The sequence below is a fragment of the Arachis ipaensis genome, chromosome B10 (assembly GCF_000816755.2).
Source record: "Arachis ipaensis cultivar K30076 chromosome B10, Araip1.1, whole genome shotgun sequence".
Lineage (NCBI taxonomy): Eukaryota > Viridiplantae > Streptophyta > Magnoliopsida > Fabales > Fabaceae > Arachis > Arachis ipaensis.
Genome location: NC_029794.2, coordinates 95,972,776 through 95,992,640, shown reverse-complemented (window position 1 = coordinate 95,992,640; position 19,865 = coordinate 95,972,776). Strand labels below are relative to the sequence as shown.

Below are 19,865 nucleotides of genomic sequence, written 5' to 3'. Positions count from 1 at the left end.
TTTATCATTTTACACTAAATATGTATATTTTAAAAAAAATAATAATAAAATTATTATAAAATATTTAAGCAAATTATTTTATATTTCATTTATTTGTAAATTTTTTTTATCGCAAAAGACATGCACAAATATATCACTATTATACAATACTTCTTTTTTTACCTAATCTGTTTGACTTTATTTTTATCTGTGTGTATATTAATATGAGATCAGATCTCATTCGCACATTCATACGATCAAATTGTGAATTTCAGGTAAATTTTTGTATATTCTAAGAATCCACAGAATATAAATAAATAGGTAAATATTCTTTTTATGTTTTATTTTAACTAATAATTATCACATATGTTGTATTATTTTATTTTTATTATTTAAAAAAAGTATATTTAATAATATTTTAGGAGTTAAAAAAATGAAAAAAAAAGAAATTTTATTAATTTTTTAATAAAAATAAATTTTTTAAAATATTTTATATTTTGTAAATATATCCGAGTTACAAATGTGTGGATCAGATCCAAACTAAAAAAACCGTAGATAATGGATCTGATCCGATGATTTTAGCGTAGATTAAATCAAAATTTTGATGATTTGATTCACATTGACCCCTATTTGCATCTAATACAATTTTTATCTATTTAGTAAATCCTCTTTTTACCTTAAATTGTCAAAAATAGTATTTTAATTTATGTTCTATTAATTGGATCTCTGAATATCTCCACTTCTTTTCAATTGCCTTGCTTTTGTATTTATAAAGAAACCAGATTTACATAGACCACTAGAGCCTCCCATTACGCGCATACCAATACTCAACATCTTTTTCTATGTAATCCGCGCTAGTCTGTAGCGGATTACGTTTAAATTAAAATCGCTGCAGGTAGTAGCGGTTTACAAAGAGTAAAAGAAATTGCAAACATGTCCTCCAAAAAGTTGCAATTAGATAAATTCTAAACCAATTCATTTTAATTATGTAACTTGTCCTAAATTTAATAGATAAAATTACATACAAAATAAATTCATAAAAATTCTCATTTTATTTTTACTTCTCAATCAAATATCACTTAGAAAAATAGATTTCTTCCAGGCAAGCTTTTAAATTTGTTTATAATAAGTTTGCGCAAAATTTACCACCAAAACTCCAAATTTTCTCGAAAAATTTAAAATATACAAGATCGTCTCAGGGAGGATTCTCTCGCAGCCTTAGTCTTCGCGGTGCATAATTGCTTAATTTGCATACTCGAGGTTAAGGGAGGTTGAGGTCAATTTCTATTTTCACCATTGAAAAGTAATTTTGCTTCACTTAAGACCTTGGTAAAAGTCAAAGTTTTATTTCTACCTTTGGACTTGGAAACACATCGAATAATCCATGCAAATTCTTACAAGGCTCAACCTACCTAGGGAGTTCTATACACGATTCTACGAGGACATGATTTCCAAAAGTTTGTAAAATTTCCCATGCAACAGCAAAAGCAAAGAATTGCTTCCAACAGAGGCCATCCACAATAAAAGAAATGCGAAATCCATAATATTGGTTTAAGCAACGTAACGGTTTAGTTCTACATTGCATCACGGATACGGTAATACCATACAATTACCTCTTTCAACATCCTTATATATATCAAATCTGGGGGCATTGACTACTCCCTTTCTCGCACCAATCCCCTCTAGGTACCCCCTTAGGTCTCAACTTTTACTACCAAATATAATCCTTCAAATACACAACTATGGCACCCTGGCCTAGTTTTCTTATTCTCTTTACATTTTTCTCTAACACTTTCTCTTACACATTCACCATAATCAACAACTGCCCTCATACTATATAGCCTGGTACACTTGCTGGTTCAGGGAGCCCTAAACTATCAACGACTGATTCCAGTTGGACTCAGGCCAAAGTGTCAGACTAACCACGGTACCAGGATGGTCGGGACGAATATGGGCAAGGACGGGTTGCAAATTTGATGTCACAGGTGCTGGCAAATGCCTAACTGGTGACTGTGGGGGAAAACTGGAATGTGATGGAAATGGTGCTGCACCTCCTACCTCACTGTTTGAGATAACACTCGACGGAGCCAATGGACAAAGATTTCTACGATGTCAGCATGGTAGATGGCTACAATTTGCCGTTAGTGGCTCTACCACGAGGTGTATCTGGTGGAGCCTGTAATGCTACATGATGCGTGACTGATATCAACAGAGGTAAGAGTTCAAAAGTACATAAAGAAAATAAACTATACAGCTGAAAGCTAACATGTACCTTATAGAATTATAAAAAAATGCAATGGTATAGGTTGCCCTAGAGAACTTCAAGTGCTCGGTGAAGACGAAAACCAGCGTGGTGTAGTAGGGTGCAGAAGTGCTTGTGAGGCATTCAAGTCGGATCGGTACTGCTGCACTGGACAATATGCTAACCCAAAGAGTTGCCAGCCTACATTTTATTCAACTATCTTCAAGAAGGCGTGTCCTAGAGCTTATAGTTATGCATTTGATGATGGAACCAGAACTTTCACTTGCAAAGCTAGTGAATATGAGATTGTTTTTTGTCCCTATAGGTTTACAACTATGCATCATCTTCCACAACTGTGATTTGTTTCCCTTCTCTTTTTGTTTATTGCCACATTTTCATGATAAACCCATCCAATAACTAAAATTTTACAATACAATTTACAACACAGGATGAAAAACCAAAATCATACACCACCACCTAGACATCCCAAGCGTAAGCAAGTTACTTCCTCATCAAATACTCTCTTGCCCTTACCAGCGCCTATCGTTCTCTTGATTCTCGATCTTCTTTCTCAGTGTTTCTAAGACACGAACATTATTGATATGGAATGACAAGAAACTCCAGGAGTGCTTCTCAAAAGAGGGAGAAAAGAATCCCTGCTTGTGAGATTGAAATGAACAAGCAAGAATAATATTAGCAATTAGCGAACAAGATTTACAATCTTGCAAGACATTCTTTGGAGGGGAACAAGCATAGTCAATGTAATCAGGAAAATTAGAATCTTGAAATTCATTCTCCCATGTTTGGCAGAAATTTAGTTAACAAAGTAATATTTCAAAAATTATATTAGCCAGCTAATACAAGTAAACTAAAAGCAGAGATAACAAATAATAATTCAATGGAAAAGAAACTACAATGTGAGTATTATGGAAACAGGAACATGTAAGAAGGATTTGATAAGAACTCATTCACCAATCATAAAAGTATCCAATTCTTCTGGGGTGGATTTGTTGATAAGACCTCCAATGGCAGCTGTTTTAATGTTATTATCTCTGACATGGGCAAAGTATTTCATCAACTAGTACTTTTAACCCAAGGATTGAGTATAGGTTTACAACATATACAATGGAACACTTCTTCGACTCAATTCTTCGTCTTTGCCTTCTTAGAATTTGGAGCTTTTTTTGGAGCTATTTTCTTTACTGTCTTAGGTTGTGGTTTTCCTCCAGTACTTCTACCTCTTTTCTTTTCAGCACCCTGTATCCAAATCTTATACAATTTAGTATGTATGCAGCAGCATTTTCATTTATAAAGGGAGAATCTGAAACCAAGAAAACTTTATAGGAACTTACTATTTTCTTGTCACCCTTCCCTTTGGATTTACTGTGAGTTTGTTCCTTAGCATGCTCATTTTGATCAGTTTGGGTGCCCTTCGGCATCTTGCCAGCTTCCTCATCTGAATCAAAGGCAAAACCATCTAGTGTCCCTTCTCATATGAAAGGTTAAGATATGAGTAAAGGAGTTTATTCATAATATAAAGGAAAAACTACCAGAAATAAAAGCCTCAATTTGGTAGATGCAAATAACCTTCAACCATAGTTTCAGCTTCATATACATTAGATTGTGGCTCCAACTGTATGAAGTCATTCATAATGGCCTCTATCTGATGAAGAAATATTAAGAATAGCATCAAAATATCAATTAAACATAATGACAGCAAATATTTATCATAATCCTTGTCAGGGATGATACTGATGAATAACATAAATAAAAAGTAGAAGAGAAACCTTGACGATGAATACAGATTTATAACTTAGGATAGTAGTAATTGCGTCAAACAATTTTCAATATGCGAGTAAATACGAAAATATCAGATAATCAACAGACCTTTACCTCGGACTGTCCAAAGCTAACCTGAACAAATAACAAGCTCGTATCAGTATTTGAAAAATACGAGCAGGAAAGGTTTGATATAACTCGATCATGAAGGTAACTAGCCACAAGGACATTATAAATAAAAATTTTAAATGCAGATTACATCCAACTTAATTACTTACCACACAAAATGTCCGGCAAGGAACTATAGATGTTTTGTATATAGTTTCTGAAATGATGCCAACAATACAAACAATCAGATATAGTTTGTCACTGCCTAAAACTAACACAGAAAACGGAATATACTTATAATGAACATATTATAAAGGCATATAACTTAGGTAAGGAATGAAAATATATGACGAGATGTTTTTTCCTTTTTTTTTTTCTCTTTTTTTAAGCTAAAAACTGAGGTAATATTTATGATCATGTTTATTTAAATAAAAAAATACAATATGTCATTAAGAAGAAAAGAAAGTACTGTGCTTATGATTCCGATATTCCTATTTTTAAAATACGAAGTATGAGTCCTTTTGTATTTTGGGAACTCCACACGTAATAATTTTGCCTTAAGAAGTAAGTCAACATTACTAAACTGTACTGTTTTTCTTCACATACTCATGCTACAATATTGTGATTAAAAAAATATTTGTCCATGTCTTCATATTGATGAAACACACTGATTTCCTTAGAAATCAGAAAATATATGAGCTAAAACAAAAAGTACCTTTCAAGTCTAACTGCATTTCCTGATCTCTGGATGCAGAATCTGAAATTATAACCCGGCCTACAGCTCCCACATCACCACTGAGATCTATGGAGTCACCTTGGCACTCAACAAGAGCCTGCAAAACCAAAGCTCCTCCTCAGGTACCCTTTCCATTCTCATGAATTAAGAAGAGAACATAACAACATGGCCCTTCCAATTACAAAACACAACATACAACAAAGAAAAATCCATAACATATAGTTGCTATCCAACCTTTGTGTGTTGAACTTTCTCAGAAAGCACCAAAAGGCAGCCTTGAAGAGGAGACCTGCAAATTATAAATAGCACGCAAAATCAGGATGCTGGACTAGATAACAAGATAGCTTATGATGGCTATTACTTATTTCAGTTTCAAAGTCATGGGAGTGTGGTGAGTCATTATAATTAATTAATTATTGTAGTCATTCTTACATTTGTCTTAATGAGCTTTTCACAAGTTTCTTCCTCCTCAGCCTCCAGATCTCCACCACTACCTGTCCCATTTGTAGATACCACAAGCATATGGTCAGAAATCCATAAAAAGAGAATGGAGTGATATCTTACAACTTATATTCCCATACTAACCCATTTCATACCTCTCTCCTTTGCACTGCCCTTTGTTTTCTTCCCTTTCACTGGTGAATGATCTTCTTCTACCTGAATTGGTTTCTGAGAAGACTTTCCTTTTGAACCCTTTCTGCATGGAGACTTTCCATCATTGCCAAGGATAATTTTATCCTTAGCTTCTTCACTAATCAATTGAGGTATTTGTTGCTGAGAAGCTTTCCACCTGATTGTTACGAATTTCCTTTTTGGGGCTACGATCAAGGCACGACTCAGAATCTGATGACAGATTCAAAATTCGATAAACAGATTCCTATGCAAAAACATTTGACTAATCAGCAACCAGAAAGCAATCGCAGCCAAGCGTTAGCAAGCCAAACACATTTTTCTTATAAAATACAAGGGAAAATTTGCTTCCTTTTTTCTGGTGATATATTATTCTTAATCCTTTACCTATCCAACCCTGCAATGCTCATATTGGTGTTGTAGTAGGCAACAGAATTATTCTAAGGACGAGAAAAAATGGTATACTGGTTAGATATTCTATGCTTGATGGATTAAAATCCTCTTGATGTTCAAGGATGAAATATCAATAGCTTCTCTAAAACTACTGATCCCATGTAAGAATTAATGGGGCAAGGTTCTTACTTTACGCTCGAAATGCATGTCATTGTTTGAATCAATGCCAATCTTCCTTTCCTCTATGTCTCCTGCATCATAAGAGACCAAACGACAATTCAATAAAGAAGCAAATTGTAAAATAATTGTTGCATGCTATCACTAGATAGAAACAAAGCCTGCTATGTTAATGATATCATGTTTTTAGGGGGGAAATAAAACTATATGCAGATTGGTTTTAAATTAGAAGTACAAAAAAAAGCTCCAATGTGTGTAAGTCATGGGTCTTTTGTGTTTAATTGATTCCAAAAAAAATTCCCCTAGATTTTACTTATATTGAGAATAAAATTTGGGAAATTTTAGAAATATAGAGAAGGCATCAAACCGGGAGACTGACGTTGGGATTTTTGACAGTAAAGAATTTTATAAAAATAGTCGCATTGTAGATATAGTCTCTAAACCAACAGAAATCCCTTCGTACAAACGTTTTTGGTTGTCACAAGTAACAAACCCCTTTGAAATTGATAACCGAGTATTTAAACCTCGGGTCGTCTTCTCAAGGAATTGCAGGGAGGTGTTCTTATTATTGGTTATGAAAAAGTGTGTTTTAGGGTTTTGGATTAAGGTAAAAAGTTAGTTGAATGACAAGAAAGATAAAATAATAATAAAAATAAACTTTTGGCAAGGTATGAAGAACTGGAAGTCCTATTCTAGTTATCCTTATCAATTGTGATGAGAATTGGATTTTTCTCCCACTTTGTTAACCTCTAACTATGAAGGTAAGTTAAGTGGATGAATTAATTTCGATTCCTCGAGTCCTAGTCTTTCCTTGGGAAAGGCTAGAGTTATTGGAACTCGAATTAATTCTTGAAGAATTCTAATTTTCAATCAACAATGAGTTTGATAACTCAAGAGTCACCAATTAATCAACCAAAGCCAAAAGGAAAAATCTAAATTATTTATATAAATAAAAGAAAGCAATCATAAATCAGAAATACCTCAAATAATATTAATTAAGAAAATCATAACATGAATGTAGCATAAGCCAAATAGGCAACATAACTAATATAAGCATTAAAATATCTGAACGTAAGAGATAAATATAAATTAAAAGAACATTGAACCTGGGATTGAGAGTCACTCCTAAAACTAAGAGAAGTCCTAAATCCTAATCCTAAGAGAGAGGAGAGAACCTCTCTCTCTAGAAACTACATCTAAATCCTAAAATTGTGAATTTTTTTGAGCCTTCTTATGAATGGATGCATTCCCCCACTTTATAGCCTCTAATATGTGTTTTCTGGGCTGCAAACTGGATCAAAAACAGCCCAGAAATCGCCCCCAGCGTATTCTGGTACGTACAGGTCGCAGAAAAGTGACGCGGAGGCGTTGTCCACTCGTCCGCGCGGGTTGCGTTCCTGCCAGGTCACGCGTCCACGTGATCCACGCGTTCGCGTCACCTGGCGTCGGGCAGCTATGGCAAATTATATATCAAATCAAAGTCCCAGACATTAGCTTTCTAACGCAACTGAAACCGCGTCGTTTGGACCTATGTAGCTAAAGTTATAGCCGTTTGAGTGCGAAGAGGTCAGGCTGGACAGCTTAGCAGTTTCTCCAACTTCTTGTATTTCTTCCATTTTTGCATGCTTCCTTTCCATCCTCTGAGTCATTCCTGCCCTGTAATCTCTGAAATCACTTAACACACATATCAAGACATCTAATGGTAATAAGAGAGGATTAAACATAGGAAACTTAAGGCCAAAGAAGCATGTTTTCAATCAAAGCACATAATTAGGAAGGCAAATGTAAAACCATGCAAATAGTATGAATAAGTGGGTAAAGAGTTGATAAAAACCACTCAATTGAGCACAAGATAAATCATGAAATAGTGGTTTATCAACTTCCCCACACTTAAACATTAGCATGTCCTCATGCTAAGCTCAAGAGAAGCTATAAAGAATGAAGAGGAATGATAGAATGTATGAAATGCAACCTATGAATGAATGCAACTACATGCAAAATGTTTCTACCTACTTGGTTAAAAGTAAATAAGCTCTTCAAGACAAACATAAATCAGATTTCACTAATTCAAATCATACAATAAAAAGCAAGTAAACTTGTAAGAAGATAGCTCATGAAAGCAGGGAATATTGAATTAAGCACTGAACCCTTACTGGTAGTGTATATCACTCTAATCTCTCAAGTGTCTAGGGTTAATCACTCTACTCTTCTCTAGTCATGCTTTCTAAAACTTTATTCTTCAGCTAACCAATCAACAAAAATTTAATGTACCAATGCAGACATCATGAGGTCTTTTCAAGGTTGTAATGGGGCTAAGGTAAGGGTGAGGGTATATATATGGCTAAGTGAGCTAAAAATTGAATCTTTGACTAACCAAGCTCTCAACTAACATACATACACTCTATATATTCTAATTCATGCCTAGCTACCCAAAATTCCCACTTTTGTATGATTCCCATACTCATGTACCAAAAATTTGATATTTCTTTACTTTTATCACATGTGCATTGATTTTTTTTTATTAACTTAGCATTGGGGTAATTTTGTCCCCTTATTTATTTACTTATTTATTGAATATTTTTGGATTTTTTTATTTTATTTTTTTTTTGTAGATAAATAAACATAACTTATCAAATGCACATGGATTTTCTATTATTTTCCTATTTTGGTTTTTCATGAGTAGGCTCCCAAATTCCCAATATTCAAATAAATTAGAAATATGTTACATTCCCTTATTAACCCATGTTCCCACAGTTTTCCCACACTTAGTTGATGCACAATCCCTACCTTAAGCTAACCAAAGATTCAATTGGGATATTTAATTATTTTTCTACTTAAGGCTAGAGATGTGGTAAAATACAGAACAAATGGGGATTAAAAGGCTCAAAGTAGCTTAACAGGGTGATTTAAAGGGTAGGCTTATTTGGGATAAGTGAGCTAAAATCAAACAATGGCCTCAATCATATGCGAGCATGTAAATACACTAAATAATAGACATATAGATTGAAACAAAATATAGGTTACAATCATAGAGAAGGAAACACACAGGAATAAAATATTTATGGTTAAATAATGTAACCATATAAATAAGCTCAAATCTCACAGGTTGTGTATTCTTTAGCTTAAAAACCATGTTCCAAATACAACTTCAAACAAATTTAACACATAAAAATTTAAATTTTTTTTATTTAAATTAGTAAAATTTTTCAAAAATAGGATCTTAAGAAGAAACTTATTATTTTAACCAAGCAGTAACTAAATGCATAAAATCAAATAAACATGCAATTAAGCATGCAAATGCAACAACTAACAAGGAAAATAAACCATTGGTGTTAAGATAGAAGAGTAACTAACCCATGGAGATCAGTATCGACCTCCACACACTTAAAGATTGCACCGTCCTCGGTGCATGCTGAGATGTGCAAGTGGACGAGTTGTGCCAACTGATGCTTTTCTTCAAGGATTGTGCAGATGGACTTGTTTGTCTCTCCCATGTAACGTCTTCCGGTTCTCTTCCTGGTGGCCATCCTGAAAGAAAAAGGGAAGAAAAGTAATCCAAAAATAAAGATAAAAAATAAAAGATGGGTGTTAATGCCAGATAATAAGGGTCTCAATTGCATGGTAGCTACAACATGCAAATGAGAAAACAATAGAAGCTATGGCATACCAATGGTGCAGAATTTGCAATAAAGGAGAGGGGAATGTGGGTAATGTAAGATAGTATAAGTTCATATCAATGCAAGAGAAGTACGAGTTTCATAAAAGATTAGCATTGATTTAAATAATGTTACCCAATCAGAATAAAACAAGTTACTAAGCACCCAAAATATTTCAAGAGAAGATGCAACAGTGAAATAAGAAAATTCAACACCAAAGAAAAAAATAATAAATTTAGAAAAAAAAATAAAAATATGCACTAAATTAAAATGCAATGAATGAAATATTCAAATAAATTAAAATAAAATAAAAAGAAAAAATAAGAAGAATGAGAAATGAAAGAAGGGAAGAAGAAGTAAATAAGAAAGGAGGGAGGAAAAATTAGAATTGGGGAAGAAAAGATAAGATTTTGGCTGATATGGATAAGCTGTGCGGTGCAAGCGACGCGGACGCGTGGGGAACGCGGTCGCGTGAGTTGCGCTTTAAGTTAATCGACGCGGTCGCGTGACACGTTTTATGCTACTGGCGCGAGGGCAGCCTCGCGCTCGCACAACTCTCTGTTCAAAATATTATTTTGCCAAATTTTGGGTGGCGCGATCGCGTGGATGGCCATTTTTGGAAAACGACGCGGCCGCGTGGGGCATTCGTTCGTGTCGGAAGGCTTGGGCTTCCAGCACGAGTCCAGCCCAATTCCAGCTCAACTTTCGGCCATACACCCTTGTTACGTCGATTTTTATGGCACGCGGTCGCGTGGGGCACGTGGTCGCGTGGGAGGCCAAAGTTCCCACATAACGCGGTTGCATGAGCGACGCGGTCGCGTGGGGTCAAATTATGCTAAAGGCGCACCTCCAGCCACGCTCTCGCATGACTCTCTATTCAATTCTTTTCTTCCCAACGTACTAGTGACGCGGACGCGTCAGCGACGCTGCCGCGTCGCGTGCGTGCTTTTTTTTTATAATGCAAAATTCAATGATAATATGAATATTATGCAAAACTTCAGGTTCAATAAAATAAAATAAAATTCAAAAATAAACAAAACTAAATAAAATTAAAATTAAAAAAGGAATGATCATACCATGGTGGGTTGTCTCCCACCTAACACTTTTAGTTAAAGTCCTTAAGTTGGACATTTGGTGAGCTTCCTGTTATGGTGGTTTATGCTTGTACTGATCAAGGAATCCCCACCAATGTTTGTACTTCTAATAGCCTCCAGGGTCCCAAACTAGGCATGTAAAGCCCTTAAGAAGCTTCAAACAGATTCTTAGGCTCCCGGGATGACAAATGTCAGAACAGATTCCAAGATCCCAAACTTTACATTTACACCCGTTTTTGTCTCGATCTGCATTTTTCCAGCCGGGTGAAAGGTGATCTGAATTCTCACTGCAGCGACCAAACAGCTTCCTAGACCCATTCAGTTGAGCTTTACACCAACCTTTGCATTTAAACTTAAAGCTTCCAACCATAATGAACCTTGTAGGACAATTCTTACCACTGGCCATCTTCCGCTTACTCTTAATGTCACAAAGAGCTCTAAGTTGACCATCCGTCTCCAGTAGCCCATATTCAAGTGGAATTAGAAAGCTAAGGGATATGAATTTTACCCACTTGAATGTTGTGAAGGATGATGGAAACTTAGGGGGAGGGGGGTTCTATGACTGGACTTTCCCATGGAGGTTCTGCATCTCCTAAGTCTTGAACCACTTCTTCTTCTTCAATAATTCCGGCTTCCTCCACTTGTTCCAGTACAAAGTCATGCTCCGTACTGTTCACTGGAGTTTCTAGTATCTCCTTCATGCTACGTTCTTCATTAGATTGTCCACATGAAGCCATGGGGGTTCCTTGAGTGTCCGAACGTCGGGAAGCTAATTGATTTATCGCTTGCTCCAATTGACGAATGGTTGCCTGAAATCGATCCACTGTTTCCTTGAAACGATCCTTTGTCTCTTGATGCACTCGGCTTTCATAAACAGGATCATAGTGCTCTTGGATTGATGGATATGGAGATAGTGAATATTGAAGTGGTGGTTCTTGTGAGTAATTGGGTTGGAATTGGGGTGGTTCTATATACGGTTCATATGGCTCATAAGGTGGTTGGTATGGTGGTTGAGGGTTAGGGTCATATGGAGGTGAATGGCAGAAAGGGGCTTGTGAGTTTGGTGGTCCAAAGTTATGTTGAGGAGAGGGTTCATAGGCGTATGGTGGTGGTTGTTGATAATCAAAGTGCTCACCATAGCCATTGCCTTGATATGCATCACAGAATGGTTGTTGACAGTCCATTGGAGGTGGTTGTTGCCATGAGGGTTGATCAAATCCTTGTGGCTCCTCCCATCTTTGATTGTTCCAACCTTGATGCCTGTTCTCATTGTAATTTCTTCTTCCTGCAACATAATTGTAACCAGACTCATAGCCAAAGGGGTGAGAGAAAATAAAAAAAAAACTAAAAAGAAAATATTTTGAAAAAGAAATGATTTTTAAAAAAAAAATTGAATTTTGAAAAATAAGATAAGATAAGATAAAAGTTTTAAAATAAAAATCTGAAATTTTTTTTAAATATTTACAATAACCAATAATAAGGCACACGTTTGCAATTCCCCGGCAACGGCGCCATTTTGATGTTGGGATTTTTGCCAGTAAAGAATTTTATAAAAACAGTCGCGTTGTAGATATAGTCTCTAAACCAACAGAAATCCCTTCGTACAAACGTTTTTAGTTGTCACAAGTAACAAACCCCTTTGAAATTGATAACCGAGTATTTAAACCTCGGGTCGTCTTCTCAAGGAATTGCAGGGAGGTGTTCTTATTATTGGTTATGAAAAAGTGTATTTTGAGGTTTTGGATTAAGGTAAAAAGTTAGTTGAATGACAAGAAAGATAAAATAATAATAAAAATAAACTCTTAGCAAGGTATGAAGAACTGGAAGTCCTATCCTAGTTATCCTTATCAATTGTGATGAGAATTGGATTTTTCTCCCACTTTGTTAACCTCTAACTATGAAGGTAAGTTAAGTGGATGAATTAATTTCGATTCCTCGAGTCCTAGTCTTTTCTTGGGAAAGGCTAGAGTTATTGGAACTCGAATTAATTCTTGAAAAATTCCAATTTTCAATCAACAATGAGTTTGATAACTCAAGAGTCACCAATTAATCAACCGAAGCCAAAAGAAAAAATCTAAATTATTTATATAAATAAAAGAAAGCACTTATAAATCTGAAATACCTCAAATGATATTAATTAAGAAAATCATAACATGAATGTAGCATAAGCCAAATAGGCAACATAACTAATATAAGCATTAAAATATCTGAAAGTAAGAGATAAATATAAAGTAAAAGAACATTGAACCTGGGATTGAGAGTCACTCCTAAAACTAAGAGAAGTCCTAAATCATAATCCTAAGAGAGAAGAGAGAACCTCTCTCTCTAGAAACTACATCTAAATTCTAAAATTGTGAATTTTTTTGAGCCTTCTTATGAATGGATGCATTTCCCCACTTTATAGCCTCTAATCTGTGTTTTCTGGGCCGCAAACTGGGTCAAAAACAGCCTAGAAATTGCCCCCAGCATATTCTGGTACGTACAGGTCGCGGAAAAGTGACGCGGAGGCGTCGTCCACGCGTCCGCGCGGGTTGCTTTCCTGCCAGGTCACGCGTCCGCGTGATCCACGCGTTCGCGTTGCCTGGCATCGAGGCAGCTATAGCAAATTATATATCAAATCGAAGCCTCGGACGTTAGCTTTCCAACGCAACTGAAACCGCGTCGTTTGGACCTATGTAGTTAAAGTTATAGCCGTTTGAGTGCGAAGAGGTCAAGCTGGACAGCTTAGCAGTTTCTCCAACTTCTTGTATTTCTTCCACTTTTGCATGCTTCCTTTCCATCCTCTGAGCCATTCCTGCCCTGTAATCTCTGAAATCACTTAACACACATATCAAGGCATCTAATGGTAATAAGAGAGGATTAAACATAAGGAACTTAAGGCCAAAGAAGCATATTTTCAATCAAAGCACATAATTAGGAAGGCAAATGTAAAACCATGCAAATAGTATGAATAAGTGGGTAAAGAGTTGATAAAAACCACTCAATTGAGCACAAGATAAACCATGAAATAGTGGTTTATCAACCTCCCCACACTTAAACATTAGCATGTCCTCATGCTAAACTCAATAGAAGCTATAAAGAATGAAGAGGAATGATAGAATGTATGAAATGCAACCTATGAATGAATGCAACTACATGCAAAATGTTTCTACCTACTTGGTTAAAAGTAAATAAGCTCTTCAAGACAAACATAAATCAGATTTCACTAATTCAAATCATACAATAAAAAGCAAGTAAAATTGTAAGAAGATAGCTCATGAAAGCAGGGAACATTGAATTAAGCACTGAACCCTTACTGGTAGTGTATATCACTCTAATCTCTCAAGTGTCTAAGGTTAATCACTCTACTCTTCTGTAGTCATGCTTTCTAAAACTTTGTTCTTCAGCTAACCAATCAACAAAAATTTAATGTACCAATGCAGACATCATGAGGTCTTTTCAAGGTTGTAATGGGGCTAAGGTAAGGGTGAGGGTATATATATGGCTAAGTGAGCTATAAATTGAATCTTTGACTAACCAAGCTCTCACCTAACATACATACACTCTATATATTCTAATTCATGCCTAGCTACCCAAAATTCCCACTTTTGTATGATTCCCATACCCATGTACCAAAATTTTGATATTTCTTTACTTTTATCACATGTGCATTGATTTTTTTTATTAACTTAGCATTGGGGTAAGTTTGTCCCCTTATTTATTTACTTATTTATTGAATATTTTTGGATTTTTTTCTTTTCTTCTTTTTTTTTTTGTAGAGAAATAAACATAACTTATCAAATGCACATGGATTTTCTATTATTTTTCTATTTTGGTTTTTCATGAGTAGGTTCTCAAATTCCCAATATTCAAATAAATTAGAAATATGTTACATTCCCTTATTAACCCATGTTCCCACAGTTTTCCCACACTTAGTTGATGCACAATCCCTATCTTAAGCTAACCAAAGATTCAATTGGGATATTTAATTATTTTTCTACTTAAGGCTAGTGTTGTGGTAAAATACAAAACAAATGGAGATTAAAAGGCTCAAAGTGGCTGACAAGGGTGATTTAAAGGGTGGGCTTATTTGGGATAAGTGAGCTAAAATCAAACAATGGGCTCAATCATATGCAAGCATGTAAATACACTAAATAATGGACATATAGATTGGAACAAAATATAGGTTACAATCATAGAGAAGGAAACACACAGGAATAAAATATTTATGGTTAAATAATGTAACCATATAAATAAGCTCAAATCTCACAGGTTGTGTGTTCTTTAGCTTAAAAACCATGTTCCAAATACAACTTCAAACAAATTTAACACATAAAAATTTAAATTTTTTTATTTAAATTAGTGAAATTTTTCAAAAATAGGATCTTAAGAAGAAACTTATTATTTTAACCAAGCAGTAACTAAATGCATAAAATCAAATAAACATGCAATTAAACATGCAAATGCAACAACTAACAAGAAAAATAAACCATTGGTGTTGAGATAGAAGAGTAACTAACCCATGGAGATCGGTATCGACCTCCCCACAATTAAAGATTGCACCGTCTTCGGTGCATGCTGAGATGTGCAGGTGGACGGGTTGTGCCAACTGATGCTTTTCTTCAAGGATTGTGCAGATGGACTTGTTTGTCTCTCCCATGTAACGTCTTCCGGTACTCTTCCTGGTGGCCATCCTGAAAGAAAAAAGGAAGAAAAGTAACCCAAAAATAAAGATAGAAAATAAAATATGGGTGTTAATGCCAGATAATAAGGGTCTCAATTGCATGGTAGCTACAACATGCAAATGAGAAAACAATAGAAGCCATGGCATACCAATGGTGCAGAATTTGCAACAAAGGAGAGGGGAATGTGGGTAATGCAAGATAGTATAAGTTCATATCAATGCAAGAGAAGTTCGAGTATCATAAAAGATTAGCATTGCTTTAAATAATGTTACCCAATCAGAATAAAACAAGTTACTAAGCACCCAAAATATTTCAAGAGAAGATGCAACAGTGAAATAAGAAAATTCAACACCAAAGAAAAAAATAATAAATTTAGAAAAGAAAATAAAAATATGCACTAAATTAAAATGCTATGAATGAAATATTCAAATAAATTAAAATAAAATAAAAAGAAAAAATAAGAAGAATGAGAAAGGAAAGAAGGGAAGAAGAAGTAAATAAGAAAGGAGGGAGGAAAAATTAGGATTGGGGAAGAAAAAATAAGATTTTGGCTGATATGGATAAGCTGTGCGGCGCAAGCGACACGGACGCGTGGGGCACGCAGTCGCGTGACTTGCGCTTGAAGTTAATCGACGCGGTCACGTGACACGTTTTATGCTATTGGCGCGAGGGCAGCCTCGCGCTCGCACAACTCTCTGTTCAAAATATTATTTTGCCAAATTTTGGGTGACGCGATCGCGTGGATGGCCATTTTTGGAAAACGACGTGGCCGCGTGGGGCACGCGTTCACGTCGGAAGGCTTGGGCTTCTAGCATGAGTCCAGCCCAATTCCAGCTCAACTTTCGGCCAAACACCCTTGTTACGTCGATTTTCATGGCATGCGGCCGCATGGGGCACGCGGTCGCGTGGGGTCAAATTATGCTAAAGGCGCACCTCCAGCCACGCTCTCGCGTGACTCTCTGTTCAATTCTTTTCTTCCCAACGCACTAGTGACGCGGACGCGTCAGCGACGCTGACGCATCGCGTGCGTGCTTTTTTTTTTATAATGCAGAATGCAATGATAATATGAATGTTATGCAAAACTTCAGGTTCAATAAAATAAAATAAAATTCAAAAATAAATAAAACTAAATAAAATTAAAATTGAAAAAGGAACGATCATACCATGGTGGGTTGTCTCCCACCTAGCACTTTTAGTTAAAGTCCTTAAGTTGAACATTTGGTGAGCTTCCTGTTATGGTGGTTTATGCTTGTACTGATCCAGGAATCCCCACCAATGTTTGTACTTCCAATAGCCTCCGGGGTCCCAAACTAGGCATGTAAAGCCCTTAAGAAGCTTCAAACAGATTCTTAGGCTCCCGGGATGACAAATGTCAGAACAGATTCCAGGATCCCAAACTTTACTTTTACACCCGTTTTTGTCTCGATCTGCATTTTTCCAGCGGGGTGAAAGGTGATCTGAATTCTCACTGCAGCGACCAAACAGCTTCCTAGACCCATTCAGTTGAGCTTTACACCAACCTTTGCGTTTAAACTTAAAGCTTCCAACCATAATGAACCTTGTAGGACAATTCTTACCACTGGCCATCTTCCGCTTACTCTTAATGTCACAAAGAGCTCTAAGTTGACCATCCGTCTCCAGTAGCCCATATTCAAGTGGAATTAGAAAGCTAAGGGATATGAATTTTACCCACTTGAATGTTGTGAAGGATGATGGCAACTTAGGGGGAGGCATTTTTAATGAAATTGCGAGCTCCACTCCCTTGTGCTCTTCTCTGATAATTACCACCTCTTTGCAAGCTTCTTCAATTTCAACCTCTTCCTCTTGGTAGCTTTCTTCCAATTCAATCTCCTCTTCATTGCTTTCCAAGGGCATGGGAGGTTGTGCTTCTTCTTCTTGAATCTCCATCTCTTGATCAACCTCTTCCAAATCTTCAACTGTGATATGCCTTGGAGGCTGTACACCCTCCTCAGCATCAATTTCAAACGTCTTGGAGGTTGTACACCCTCCTCACCATCATAAAGCTTTTTTCCTTTTGTAAAATTTGAGATAAAATTGTTATACTGTTAATTAAATGAAAAATAAGCTAACCAATTAACCATAATATATACTTGATTAAAATTACTGCAACAAAAAATGACCAACTTAAACTTCATATTCACAAAGAACATGTTTCATCTTTTAACAGAAAATAAAAAATACAGCAGCTCACAATTATATATGATATACAAGCTCAAATTGAACTTCCAATTCATCTGATTTCCAAACCCTAAATTTTAAGGATTAAATTATATACTTTCCACTTCATCTGATTTCTCAAAATAAACCTCCAATTCATAAGTGAGCTTTCTCAAAATTAAAAAGAATGGGTCGGAATGAAAGTGGTAAAAAATACAAACCTCAAAGGCTGAGACAGCTGGGGAGGCAGAGGCAGGGAAACACTGGATCAAGGAGGCTGGTGTGTGGAGCAGAAAGTCAGAGGCAGGGGACCGCTGGAGGCAAGGCAGGATCGCAGCAAGGCAGTGGCGCCGCAAAATACCGAGGCCAGGCACTCGCCACTCGGGCAGGCAGCAGCGCAGGCGTGCAGGCAGCGGAATGCAAGCTGTGCAGCGAACAAGCAACGCAGAGGGGGGTAGGAGAGGACTGGGAGGAGCAAGTAGGTACTTAGAGCTAAGAAAAGAGGCTAGTGATAGGCTGGTGGCACTTCGCAGGTCAGAGAGGAAGAGGGCTGAGGAACGAGTGAGACAGACAGTGCAATGCGAGATGGATGGGTGGGCGGGCCGGCGGGGCAGGTGAGTTCAAGCCTAAAGTTATACTTCACAAGCCACAAGTAAATCACCAACTGCGCGTCTCCCACAAAATTAACCATAACAAATGAAGACTTCATAACCGACTTAGATTAGGCTAGTAATAGCTTGAGGGTATTCATGAGTAGGATAAAATCAGATTTGTCTTAATCCAGATTTGTCTTAATTCAGATTTTTTTTTTGGTAAGTTTGGATTTTATTTACTTAGCATTGGGCTCTGTGAGGGACCGCGGTGAGGTGAATGACGCGGGCATGGTGACGCAGACCCAGAGGCACAACCATAGCAGCAGCAACACCACTACCGGTGGCAATGAAGACCGGATGATTTCTTCCCTTCTCTGTTACAATTTCATGGGAGAGAAGAAATGGGCTGGAGTTTGATAAAAATGAAAATGGGTTTGGGTTAGGGTTAGATTTTAAATTTAAGGGTATTATTGTAATTTTAAAAATTTCAGTCTCTACTTTTATTCTAAAACAAATAGGATATCAGTCTCTCAGTCTCAGTTTCTCAGTGTCTAACTCTCTTCCAAACGCTACCTTAGATTCATGCGCTTCTTCTTTTTCTTCTTCTTTACGCACACATATTTTTCTTCACACCTGATGCTACATCTTCTTCTTCTTCTCCTCTTTTTTAATTATTTTTCAATTTCATTACCATCGCCACCAACAGCACCTCCACCACCTCCTCCTCTTCCTTCTCATCCTCCTCCTCCTTTTCTTATTGGAATTTCTTTTTCTCCTCCTTTTCATCATTGTCGTTATCGTCATTGTTTTCTTCTATTACATATCTTCATTATCGTTATCATCATTATTGTTATCGTTATCATCGAATTTTTACATATTGATGATATTATCTGATCCAAAAATTGATTTGGATGTGTTTTTGATCAAAATTGATTTGGTCTGTGCTTGTTTTAAAACGAGTTTGTTTGTGTATCGTTATTATTAATTAATTTTGGTTCATTTGAAATTTAATTTTAGGTTCATTCTGGATGTAATTTTGGTTTATTTCTGAGTGAATTTATGATCATTTAGTTTTATTTTGTGTGCTTATTTTTTAATGTAATCATTAAGTAATTTTGGTTCATTCTGGATTTAAATAAGGTGCATTTGGTTTGTGCTTATTTTGAAATGAATTTATTTGTGTATCGTCATCATTAAGTAATTTCGGTTTATTCAGAATTTAATTATCTGTTCATTCTTGATGTAGTTTTGGTTCATTTCTAAGTAAATTAAGGCACATTTGGTCTAGTTGTTCTATACAATTCAAAACTTTTCCTCCTCACATCCTCTCTTAAGAGGAATAAAACCAAGAAAAAGAGAAGAAAAATTTAACAAAAAGAAAAAACATCAATAAAAAACTCCTAAAAATTTCTCATCATATTCTTCTTCTTCTTATCTTATTCATATTCTCCTTCTTGTTTTTTTTCTCATAATTCTTCTTGTTTTACTACCTTAACAATAATAAAAATATGAAAAAACCAAACAAAGAAGAAAAAATACATAATGCTGCAAAATTACTTGATAGATTTGGATGTGTTTTTGTTTATGATTCAATTTTGTTTGTGTGCTTGTTTTCGAACATAATCATTAAGTAATT

General features: G+C 35.9%; 1 protein-coding gene and 1 pseudogene across 1 annotated transcript; one reads left to right on the top strand and one right to left on the bottom strand.

Annotated features, from left to right (window-relative positions):
- LOC110267761 lies at positions 1,395–2,848 on the top strand (annotated as a pseudogene).
- On the bottom strand, positions 2,977–6,142 carry LOC107624301 (DNA-binding protein BIN4-like). Its single transcript, XM_021113560.1, is given in 12 exon segments — positions 2,977–3,478; positions 3,574–3,707; positions 3,809–3,884; positions 4,109–4,135; positions 4,279–4,325; positions 4,824–4,941; positions 5,079–5,111; positions 5,113–5,133; positions 5,277–5,338; positions 5,441–5,624; positions 5,626–5,721; positions 6,057–6,142. Coding segments are annotated over 12 exon segments (930 nt in total). The 5' UTR covers positions 6,075–6,142; the 3' UTR covers positions 2,977–3,364.